The sequence below is a fragment of the Chiroxiphia lanceolata genome, chromosome 3, assembly GCF_009829145.1.
Source record: "Chiroxiphia lanceolata isolate bChiLan1 chromosome 3, bChiLan1.pri, whole genome shotgun sequence".
In the NCBI taxonomy this organism is placed as follows: domain Eukaryota; kingdom Metazoa; phylum Chordata; class Aves; order Passeriformes; family Pipridae; genus Chiroxiphia; species Chiroxiphia lanceolata.
In genome coordinates this window covers 28060430-28072953 of record NC_045639.1, presented here as the reverse complement: position 1 = coordinate 28072953, position 12524 = coordinate 28060430, and the positions used below count along the sequence as shown (strand labels likewise).

At 40.5% G+C, this 12524-nt stretch overlaps 1 protein-coding gene across 6 annotated transcripts in view; it reads right to left on the bottom strand.

The window, feature by feature from the left end:
- The window catches only part of TTC7A (tetratricopeptide repeat domain 7A), a 172654-nt gene that overhangs the window by 125915 nt on the left and 34215 nt on the right, over positions 1 to 12524 (bottom strand). For all 6 annotated transcript variants that reach the window (XM_032684594.1, XM_032684595.1, XM_032684599.1 and 3 more), the window contains 2 exons: positions 2666 to 2803; positions 2155 to 2238 (listed from right to left, as the gene is read on the bottom strand). In XM_032684594.1, coding sequence (XP_032540485.1) covers positions 2155 to 2238; positions 2666 to 2803 — 222 coding nt within the window. The remainder of the gene's footprint in view (positions 1 to 2154; positions 2239 to 2665; positions 2804 to 12524) is intronic.

The following is a 12524-nucleotide window of genomic DNA, read 5'->3' as shown; positions in this document are numbered from 1 at the left end:
GGTGAAGAAGTATGCAAACATATAGGGACAGGGACAGAATTGCCATGCAAGTTATTAGAAGGTAAAGATCAGGTTGCATTTCTAATCATCATACTAACCTACGACTGAACCACAATTATTCTCTGCATACACTCACTCTCAACCATTGGCAGTTAAAAATCTAGATTTGCTCTCCAGCAGATTACTAGAGCTACAGCATTATCTGCTGTTGAGAAACAGGTCACACAACTTGTAAAAAGCCGATAAAGCTCCCAGACAAGCCTTGTGTTTATGGGAAGATACTGTGTCTTTCCACCATAGCCTATGTACTCATTGTTGTCCTCAGTATGAAGAGATCAGGTATCCGGAGGATTTGTAAAGACATAGAGGGTAGGACTGTGCTAACTCCAGCTGAATGCCAAGGAGAGCTGGACATGACTTGTAAACCCCCGACCTGACATAGGCCAGTGCAAGGTATTAGCACCATGTCACCAAGCTCATTGTTTAAGTATTCCATTAGTAGCTTAAGGTTTCCTTATATATGATTGAGTCTAGCCATTGTTTTCATACTTGGAATTGGATTTTGAAATGTTTGTACTGAACTTCTGTAGGAATCTGCAAGGTTCTTTGTCTAAGTATCTCCCTTCAGCTCCCTGCTGATCTAATATGTGTTGCCAAAGCTTTAGTATCTCATAAATCACCTATATCTGTTCTATTCAAAAAGAGACAACTGTAGAGTTCCACAACAGAGTCAAGAGTGTGCAAGGTCCCACCGAGTACACCCCTGGTGCCTCACAGAGGTGGCACTACTTGCCCAGGGTGTTCCACAGATACCCAATGATGCAGCCTCCACACAACCTCCACGGGGCAATCTTTTTCCAGTGTTCCACTATCCTTTTTTGCCTCTTAATAGGACACATGAACTTGTGTTGCTGCAACTGGAAGCCATCACATCTTGTCCTAACCACCACAGACAAGATTAACCCCTTCTTTTAAGAGCTCTTGAAGACTTGTTTCTCTTAATCATTTCAGTCTCTCCTCAGTCCTTCTTACTGTACCCTTAGCCATATTTGATACTCTTTATTAGACTTTCTCTTGGTTTTCTGCCATTTTCTTGAAGTCAAATGCTTAACAACTGACAGTCTTCCAAGATATAAGGCCTTGCCTATGTTCACAGAAGTCAAGGAATCCCTTCAGACATCTTCGAAGTTTTGCAGCCACTTATACATCACAAGATGACAATTTCTTTACAAAAGCATACCACTGCAGATTCATCTCCCATTCCCATGCCAAAGCCACTGTTTCCAGCTCAGCTTATAGGCATAAAAGGACAGTAGTACCTGCAATGTGCCAGATGACTGCCAGTTGGTGGTCTCCATGGATTCCTGTACACTCCATGGGCACAGAATATATGACCACATTAAGTGGTCTACCAGTGCATAGCATCAATTCGCTCACACCTCTCAAAAGTGTAGGTGGGGACTCCAGAAAGGCTACATTTTGTACCATCTACATTTCCTACAGTAAGTCCACTCTTTTAACACTAATAAAAAACCAGCTCCTGCTGCCACTGCCTACCTTTCACAACCAGATTTCAGCCATCTCAATGGTTTACTGATAACTTTGACAAATATACTAATTTTAAAACAACACTTATACTAAAACACATGACCATTCCAATATTCACACATGCTTTCTTTTTCTAAAGTATATTTTGTACCGAGCATTTCAAAAATATTAAACCTTGCAAGCTCTCTATGACAAAAAATTAACATTTCCTTGATCATATGGAGAAACTGCAGCTTAAGTCAACTCCCCAGAGTGAGTTGAGTTTTAGACATCGGTTCTTTCTTATACGAAGCACATTTATGTTGAACCTGCAGAGAACAGACAGCTGTATAACACTTAGCAACCTGCACAGATGCACAAAACCCATTTTCTCCCTGATAATGAGAAACAAATATGACATGGAAAGAACACTACTCAATACCAAATGCATGCACCTGACCACAAAGTGCAATTGGAGACTAAAAGGAGAGCACTGTCCTTCAACATAGTTGCCTGATGGCCCTTACTCCCACAAAATACATGGATTTGTACATTCAAACAAGTAATCTAGATACACTCTGCCAGAGGAAAATGTGCCCTTTGTAAGTCCTTCAGTTTGAACCTTACCTTTCCACAAGCTACCATGGACAGGGCAAGCTGGTACCAGAGGTGAAACTCATCAAATGCAAACTTCATGGCTCTCTCCAAGCACTGAGAAAGAAATGACGGGAGAAATATCAGAATTTTCTTTATTTATTTTCCTCAGTATACCTTTCATCAAGACTGCTGCTTGGGTCAGGAAACAATCTGTTGTGGTTCAGGACCCAGGTGTTTTTCGGGGGTTTGTTGTTTTGTTTGTTTTTTTAAGACACCATTTTCCTCTTCTCAGTTAATGGGACTTGCTAGCATACATCATCACCTCGAATGGCAGCCACTTTGTTCAAGTGCCCACACAAATTATGTCAATATCTCAAAAGTTCAGTGTGCACTTCATGCCTGTGCTGCCACAGGTCTGCAGCTTTTTCTACTAATTGCCAATTGGTGTGCTTCATTTTCATATTCCCCATCAAGTTGCTGCAAAGAGGGGCTTTGCCAGCACGTTTCAAGGGGCAGCTGAGGCAGAGTGCGGAGGAAGTACCTCAGACAGCATCACATACTGCCCTCTTCTGCCCAGCGTGATGCTGAGGAGGTCGTAGACTGCAGAGGCATCCTGGAGGCTGACGGCTCGGTCATCCTGCTGGTCTGGGGCTCGGCTGATCACTGCGTCCCGGTTTGCCTAGGCACAGACACAAATGAAGCATCAGACTCCAAAAGAGAAAAAGAGAACTGACTCCTCCACAGCAAGCTACACCCATCACTCATAACATTTTGTTTAATATCATCTCAAGATTTATTTTTTTTTTAAATTTATCCCAACATAAGGAAGGTGCTTCCACAGAGGTACTTTATATCCACATGAAGCAAAATCAAGAAGATAGCTGTATGTACAGAAAGGAACTGTAAGGAATACCTCATCTGGAGTTGTGTCGCAGAATTAGAGCATTATGAAACAGACCTACCAGATCCCATTTCCTCAATAATTAGAAATTCAAGGCCATCCTTAAACCATCTTCCTTATTTCCTCAATAATTAGAAATTCAAGGCCATCCTTAAACCATCTTCCTTATTACTTCAATTGCCTGCAACTGCAATAACTGCTTCCATGGTTGATAATTTATCTTCTGTGTCCACACTTGATTTCTTCACAATTGTATGTGTTTTCATTGTTCTTTTCTGCTACTCACTTTTCGTTTTTTAATTTGAGCAGGTTGCCTTGGTAATCAGATTTGTTTGTCATCAATTTAAAGCAATTAGTGGTTTAGGCAATGCAATAACAAATTTATTATTTTTTTTAATATATGTGCTAATTTTGCTAACCTATCAGTGCATTACTTGGCCTAGATCAGGAAGAAACACTACTTTTGACAGAAAATAATCAGTTTAGGTATTTGTGAGGATGTCCCAAAATACCACATGCCAGAGACTCAGATTTAACTCAAGATCCCAGCCCTTTCCACTTTTCAGAACACAAAGGAAAAGATTACGATCCCAGAGTAAACTGAAATGCCCCTCTAACTTCCAAATGCAGCGGACCTCACCCAGACTGCCCAGCCTCTGAGAGAGGGAGTGCTAGATGCCACTGAGCCCTAGCACCTACTGATAGCACAGACACACTGCCCTGGGCTCCTCAACTGAAAGGGGTGCAACATCAGACACTCAGGTCTAGACATCTAAAAGATCAGAAAAATTAAGAAAATTGCCAGCAGTTTCACCTCAGGCAAAGAAAAACAAAATGTTCCCTCCCTGAAACAGAAAGGTTATGAGATTTATTTTATAATATTTACTACTATAATCTTACATCTATTTCTTTCTAATTGTAGGGAGGTGTTTTTTTCCTAAAAAGGTTAAACATGGGAATTAAGTGTAATAAAAATTTCCAGAATATACAGCCCTTAAAGCCCACACATACTTCATTATGATTAAGCTGCAGCTGTTTCATCATGATTTTATCTGTGTAATGCCCCAGTTCCAAGCACTCTTCATCACAGCCTCTAGCTGAGACTGCAAACACAATTACTGACAACTAACACAATCACAACCAAGAGCTAAATGGTGACCGCAGTTAAAGGCAAGCTGACAGATCAGACTGTCTAGTATTTGCACAAATAAACTTACACCAACTCCTGCAGCCACAAAAGTAGTTTTCTTTTTCATGCTACTGCAAAAGACAATTTGTAATTAAAAAAATAGTTCAGAACAATAGGTTGCATGAGAGGGTGAAACCAACTTCAAAGAGATAATCCTGCTGTCACATTACAGAAGCACAGATTGTCTACCTTTATTAGCAGAAATAAATAAGAATAAAAAAAAATAGATGTTTAAGCTCCGCTTGGATTTAACACAAGACTGCTACTTTAAAAGGAAAAAAGGAGTTAAAGTAAAGGCATATACCAAAGGATCCTCATTGCCAAGTGAATCCTCCTACGTAGATACAATAGCACTAACAATTTTTTCTGCACTGGTTACATTTTTCTGACAATTGTTTGTAGAAAACAGCTACTGAGATAGCACCCCCATGCTCTGTAAGCTCATCATCAACCTCCCATTAGAGTCAGCTATAGTCTGATGCCTTTTTGGGTATCCATCTAGTACCAAGCTATGATTTTCAAGTGGATACATTAGCACAGACAGAAAATTGATCAGAACCGATGACTGCACATTAAGTTCTGCCACAGATACTGGTACTAGAGGGAAGAACGCACCTCAATCCTGCAAAAGCAGGAATACAGGACATATTACAAGGATGAAACATTCTAAAATTGCAGTCATACTGAACATAGTGTACATATCGTACTTCACCCAAGCAGTTAGCAGTTAAAAACACCATATGCATGGGCATGATGAATATTCTTTCCATGAAGGTCATAAACCTGATGATTTTGTTCAAGCTTTCAAATCTCAAAGCCATAGGTCATCTCTGCAAACTATCACTCTCTATGCTTGCATGCATAAAAGTTGCCACTGGCAAATTCATCATTACTTCTATTCCAACAATTTTTTTAATGCTGACTCTATTTACAATCGCTAATTCCGGCTACTCTAAAAAAAAAAATTAATCAAGAAGAGCCCCCACTATCACAGAGACACACACAAAAAAAAAAAAACCAAACAAACCAAAAGGTGCAAACCTCCTAAGAAACTAACTGAATGGTAGCAAGAATATGGAGTGTGTCTAACACAATAATGTAAATACCAATCCAAAGCTCAAGGCATAATTTACTACTGCAGTGTTACATACAGGAGGGCAGAGAAGAGAATATGAATCACTATTTCCTGACACCCACTCAGGGAAACTGGCATGTTTCTGTGGCCTGCCTCTCACAGGAGGAAGTATGCTGCAACCCAGATAACTATTAGAAGGGAGATTTTTTTTGTCTTTACCTATGTTTATGTTTTTGTAAATGTTAGTTTTATCAGTGAGAAATCCTGACAGTTGCTGGTGTAGAGGATTTGTAGAGTTACTGCAACACAGCATACACCAATTCTGGTGGATGGAGAATTTTACTTAGTGAAATGTATAGAGATACTTCCTTTTGCATTTGAGAATACAAAAATTCTAAGCTATTTACACCAACATTTTTTCAGTACCTCTGTTTCTGTTGTTTCAGACACTAATTTTCCTGAACACAAATGGAAAAAAGGTTATTTGTAGAACACTGGTCTCAAGCAGTGTATCAATAACATAAGCAGCAATTTCAATTTGTCCTACCACATTACTTCCTCCTCCACTATAAGCAGCAGTAAAACACAGCTACAAACACATTTTTAACACCCCCAGCATGACTATTCCATTTAAGCTGTTCCCATTGTCACGCAGACATGCCTCACAGCACAAAAGCAGGATGGAGAGAGATGATGAGTCACACCATCAAAAGAACCTCTTTTCAAGACTCTTTTGAGGGATGGAGAAGGTCACTAACGCTACCAACATAAGTTTTGCCATCGGGAGTTATAGTGTTACTTGCATTATACGGAACAAAAATATACACTCAATGCCCCTTTATTTGAGATACTCCTAGGTAATCAAGCAACCCAGAGACAAATCGCATTTGTATATTTTGGGATGCATTAGGCACAATTAGCTGTGCACGTAGTGGGTCAGACATCACATCAGTCCTATCTGGGGAGATTGGACACATTTCATAGTCAGCCCTGACACAGAACAGCGAGCATCTTCAGCCCTCCCTTTCCACAGGCCAGTGACACAACCCATCTCCAGGCCACACACCCCCAAAAGGTTCCAGCCCAGGCTGGTACCCCTGAGCTAAGCAGCATTCAGCCACTGTGTCTGCACCGTGCCAGATGCCCAGCTCAGGTGTTCAACCTGACAGGGCACAGAATCAGCTGAAGTTAGCAGGGCTTTTCAGGTCTGGCTCCAAACCGCAGCAATACCACCATATGGGACTTTCAGACCTATGCTGGCTCTGAAAGCAGAGAAGAGACCTGACTTTCTGGGCATCTGCAATATAACGAACAACCCGGCAGAGCTACAGACAGTGTGTACCTTCCTATCCACATAGGCAATATATCTACCTGCAAACTAAATAAGCCATCTATCCACAGAGGATTTGCGGTATATCAACGACCCTTATTTATGGCATGTTTATTTCACAAAGAAAGGAAAAGAGCCACAGCAAATCCAAACAGCCATTACTCCAGCAGTCATTACGCACGCAGTTACGCAGCAGAAAATTAAATTTTACCACAGTACAAAGATGTGCTTCTTAATAAAACGTCAAGCAATCATACGAATTACAATAGAGCATATTCCATGTAGCAGCCCCTTCTCACAGCAATTAGCTATGAAGTATCCTTTAATTGCTCACTTTGAAACATGGCTCCCCCTGCTTTCTTCCAGAGAAGAAAACGAAAGCAATTAAAATCTTTAATGAGTGCCTGCTGCCTGCCCCCTAATTCATGGGCATTCGAATGTTTAACTTGTGTCTTTCCATAATAGACATAATTGCCAGATTCACTGCAACCCATCTATACAGAACGGCAGCATGTTTTACACAGTGTACTGTAATAATGTAATTGGTGTGATTCAATACTAGCATTAAGAGAGAAAAACAAATGCTATGCATGTAAGACTGACAACAGGCCTTTGAAATCATGCAATTGATGTCTTTACTGCTAAGAGCTGAAAAATATTTAGCCCATATCCTTTGGGTCTCCGTTCTGGCTGTTCTGCCTGTGTTGCCAACAAAATGAATTAATTCCTCACAGTGGCAAGAACCTATGCAATGGAAGAAGCTAGGGACTTCTTGCTTTGGTTACTGATCACCTCCACATAGCACCTGAAGGCTTCCTTCACCAATATAAGCAAAGAACATATTCAGGGTTGACCGCAAAGCTGCTGTGAAAATGGGAAGTCGACTGAACAGGGAGGACACACCATGCCCCAGGAACTCAACAAAACTCCTCTCACAGAGATACCACAACTTGTTCCACTTAAGACAGAAGCACAGTGAATGAAAACGTAGCCCTTGTGAACTATATGGCATCTGTCTCATTTCTGATAAGCAACAGACCACAAGTTACTGGTGCCCAATGCAGATGTCTCAGCAAAACAGCCTATTATTATTGCTTAACCAATATGACCATATAGATATATCTTTTATGTTTCAGGTGTATTTTAATGCCTTGTACTGTAACAGAAATAATTCTGGAAACATCACTGAAAGCAAGACAGACATATCCACCCATCCAGAAGCACCCAACAACTCTACACACAAGGAAGAGAGAAAGAAAGTAAGGAAGTTTGTTTATGGATACTGTTTTGTAGTCATCTGGATTTAGAGAGCTATCTTCCAAGAATTTACATCCCCCTTGCAAGTTTGGAAACAAGACTTCCTACTGCAAAGCAGAAGAAAAAAGCTCTCTACTCTGCCTCAAGTAACTCACATTAGAACTATTTATTCAAGAGGCAATTAACAGAGGTAGTGTATTTCCCACCAGAAACATCCTGCAATCCATCTCTGCTGGTCCCAAACACTTAGCTTTGCCTTGCAAACCAGTTAAAGAGACAGTCAGATTTGCTATTGTAAGTGCACAACTGTGATTTGGCAGGAACCAACGGAGGGGGCAATCCCATCCCCAGTTGTCTCTTTCAGTTGCCATAATCTGACAGCCCTCAAGAAAATAGTAGTGATGGTCATCTAGCTGTTGTATCATCACTGGGCTTGGCACCACTCAAAAATAACAAACAAACAAACAACAAAGAAACTCCACAACCTATAAAAGCTACAAGAGATTATTCTCCTTTGCCAAGATTATTCTCCTATAAAACTAGGAAATGTAGAGCTAACAGGTTTTAATTATTTCTGTGCTTAAAAATACATGAGTTTAATCTTATTCTATTAAAGGCATGCTCACAGCCATGAGTTTGCTCTCACCAGTAAAAAGAACAGGACAAGTCCCAGTATCTTACTTCCCCCTCACCATCTGTTCCATGCTCTCAGGCTCTCCAAGGTCAAATCGCCTTTAGGGATTCAAATCAGAGATAAGATGGGGATGACATTTCTAATCTTTGTTACACAGGCACAGAATTTATTAGTTTTGGATACGAGGAGCTTCATTTCCAGTATGAGTGAAGTGAATACAGAGCCAAAAAAAATAATCCATGTTACCTGGTATGTTTGGTGGATCGCATCATCCAAAATCCCCTGTTGTAAGAGACAGCACTGAATAAAGGAATTTCAGACAGTACGCTGGACCTCAGATTCAAGAGGGGAAGGTTTTTACATAAACGAAGAACTTTTTCTTTTGGTTTTTTTTTTGGTGAGTTTTTTTTTGGGGGGGGGTTTAACCTCAAAAGTAAACACAAAAAGTAATAGAAAGTGTTCCATTCCTGGCTCTGAGAAACTTCTGGTTAACTTTAAGGGCAGTGCAGTCAATTCTGAATACTCTTGAGAACAGCTATTAAAATAAACAAAGCTGCAGCTAGGGGTTAGTCATGCCAAACCTCCTCTGTCTACCCCCTGCAGTTCAAAGCACCAGAGTCCCTGATGGAGGAACCAGTACCATTGCCACTGGTAGTGTAATGCAGAGAAATCACACTCCAGCAGGTCATGATATGTCCTCAGTTCTCCTCACAAACACAGTTATCACTGTTTAGCTGGGTTAAATACAGTAAGAAAGAGGACTAATGGTTTAAAAATAGGCCAGTCCATTTTTTTCCTAGTACGTGATATGAACGCATCATTCTACCGCAGCCTGAGTTTGTAAAGGCTGTCACCAGCTGGCCTTCTCGGTCTGAAGGAGAGCATTTTCATCCTCTCACAAATATAGCCCATCCATACCATAACTTAGGCCATACAAAATGAATGATATGGTAGCAAAGAGGCCACAAACCCCCCTAAAAGACCACCCTAACTGTGGCAATCTTCAGGCTGCCTGATTTGTTTCACTAAATTCCTTCATGAGAACTCTGCAGCCACAGACTGTGACTAAATAACAGCTGGTACAGAAGAGGAACATTTGCCAAGCTCAACAACCAGGATGATTTTCATTGTTTACTGAGACGCCTTGGTTTACGAAAAAGGCTCCCATTTTTAACAGGACACAAAGAATAAGGCTCCCATTTTTAACAGGACATAAAGAACACAGGAGGCAACTCAGTAGAGTGCCAGGACAAAACAGGCTACAAGCTTTCACTGTAAGTGTTATTATATCCACAGAAGCATCTTCAAAGCTATGAAAGAAGCTACCATGTTATTTTGTCATCTGAAAACCTTTCACATACTTAGGCTCAGAGGCAGAATGAGTGAAATACTGAAGGAACCCTTAACTGTCCCTTTAGAATATATTCTCATTTGATCCCACTAGAACATGCAGCATGGCTCCCTTGCAATGCCAGGGGAAGGGATAAGAAGAAATCACGAGCCAGAACCCTGCACCACTAAGAGCCAGAGAAGGCTTGCTGAGAAATAGGGTCTGTCTCACAATAGCCACAAGGCAATTTCCCCCTTTCCCCGTTACAGGAACAGTTCTACCTCCCCATAACAACTTCTGGGGAGTCACACAGATCCTGGTAAAGTAGAGGTCAGCTTTCACCTTAGGAAGGCAAGTCAAACAGAAAAATCGAGTGAATTTCAGCAGCAAAGGTGTCCAAGGTATATACTACTTGAAAGAGCTACCATGTTTCCTTTTCATTAAATTTATGACATATTTGCTTTGAGGTTCTCTGATGATTTATGCTCCTCCCCAATACAGCTTTGCTCTGTGTCCCCTCCACAGGTTGGCAATTCTTCCATCCATCCCTCCCTTAATTTTTCCCCCCTCAAAGTCATTTTGGAGTGGCAGAAGTCACAAACAGGCATGAGAAGCAGCTTTTTGGCTTTATGGTTCTGTAAAAGAGTTACTACAGCATGGCTGCTCTTTGTCTCTTTAAACTCAGACAGGCAAAGTACCGTTCTGGTGAGTTTTGCTCTGACAGAACACAGTGTCAGAGAGGCTGGAGAGCACCCAGCAAGCCAACTTAATTGCATACTTCTGTTTCATTTTAAGGGGCTCATAATTGTAAATACTGAGAGAATGCCTAATCCAGCCAAAATCCACGAACACCAACTATGTTGCTTACTGGCCTACAGGAACATATCACTTGCCATTGACACTCTTTCCAGGAAGGAAAGTATATTTTATTCAGTTGCTAACATTATATTATTAGGGAGAGGCCTCAACTGGAAATCTGCTTCTTTATTAACTCATTCCATGAGCTCCACTAAGTTGTTTGGTTTTTGTCGGAAAAACCACCAAAACAAAAACCAAAATTTCAAACAAACAACACATTTGTATATGAGAAAAATCACTAGCCTACAGCAATGCTGTTATGGAAAACATGTCTTATGTCATAAATTAAACAAAATTTTCCCTTCTTCATACCATAATAGTAAAACTACAGGAAAATATTTACGGATTGCAAACTTATGTAAGAATCAGATTGCTCCCTCTGTTCTTCACATAGGAAGCACATTCCTGTGGTTCCTAAGTGTATTTCTACACACTGGTCTGAATTTTATTTAGAACAATAAACTCATGGCAAGGCTATTGCTAATGCAAGAGGAAGACTCTAATGTTCCATTTCCCCGAAATCAGAAAGACAGTTACATGGTTCCTGCAGTGCTCTACTACAGGATCTTTGATTATTTAAGTGTTTCATATGCAGCAGATCAAAATGCCTTGCATCTACCTATATACTGGAGTTCCTATATACTGGAGACCGCACTTAGGCATACACAAGCTTATTTAACCTCCAAGTCAGCACAGTAGTCTAGTTTCTATCAATAGCATTTTTTCACTGCTTTATCCATAACTTAGATAAAGGACCAGTTAGTTCACCATTTTACACACCAGTGGATAAAACAGGGATAACTTTTATTCTCCTCAGCAGAAGAAGATTGTAGAGTTCAAGGTCCTACAAGGCCTTTCTGACTGCAAGTCTAGTCCCGGAAAAGGCTGGAGCAGCCAGTACTGTTGATGCTCCAGACCCTCATCGTTCTGCTTGGATCAACCCTGACAAGCCACACTGACACAAGTCCTTTTGATTTTAATAAAGTGCCTATGATACTCTACAAGCCCTCACTCTACTTGCAATTATGAAAAGCCCTTCTAACTGAAGAAAAGTCCTTGAAAACACAAAGCAGATGTACTGCAGAGGATTAATCTAGAAGGCATTAAAAAGCACACGGTAATACTCAGATGTACATGATACATGAATTCAACTTAATATTTTGGGGTGGTTCTGCTTCTTCAATTTCTCCCCAAATTTTAAAAGCAAACAATATTAAATTGCCATGTCCTGAAGAAGTTGCAGGAATGGGGAAGGACTTGAGCCAGAAGAACCAGACAAAAACTGAAGGAAGCAAAACCCAAGAAGTTTCCACAGCACTCTTCAACTTGTTTGAAAGCTGTTTAAAAGCTTTTAAGAGGGTCACTGATGCTCCAAGGTTTTGAAATCTCACTTTGAATTACAAGTGACCACACTGTATTTAAAGCAAAATATACATTCCTCATATATTTTCAGAAAGCATTCCTTACACATTTTCTATGTTTGTGTCTTCTCAGAACATGAAAATTATCAAAGGTTACCATGCAGTTTTCCAAGCAGTTTGCCTGCTTTTAAATGGATTTTTTAAAGCCACCAGTGTTATAAATAGAAGAAATCTAATTATTTCAGTATAGTTTATCATGAATGTTTTTGCATGTGACAAAATTCCCTGTATCACCAGCATCAGAAACTGTCAAAGATCACTCAGGACTGAAACAGCTAAGGACTGCAGGCTAAGGCATGTAAGCACAGTACTGTATCCTGCAATACCGGACAGTGGGTACCACCATCATTCCTGGCTTTAGGCAAGGCTCCCTTCCTCTCATTCTTGATCCATAAATCCACATGG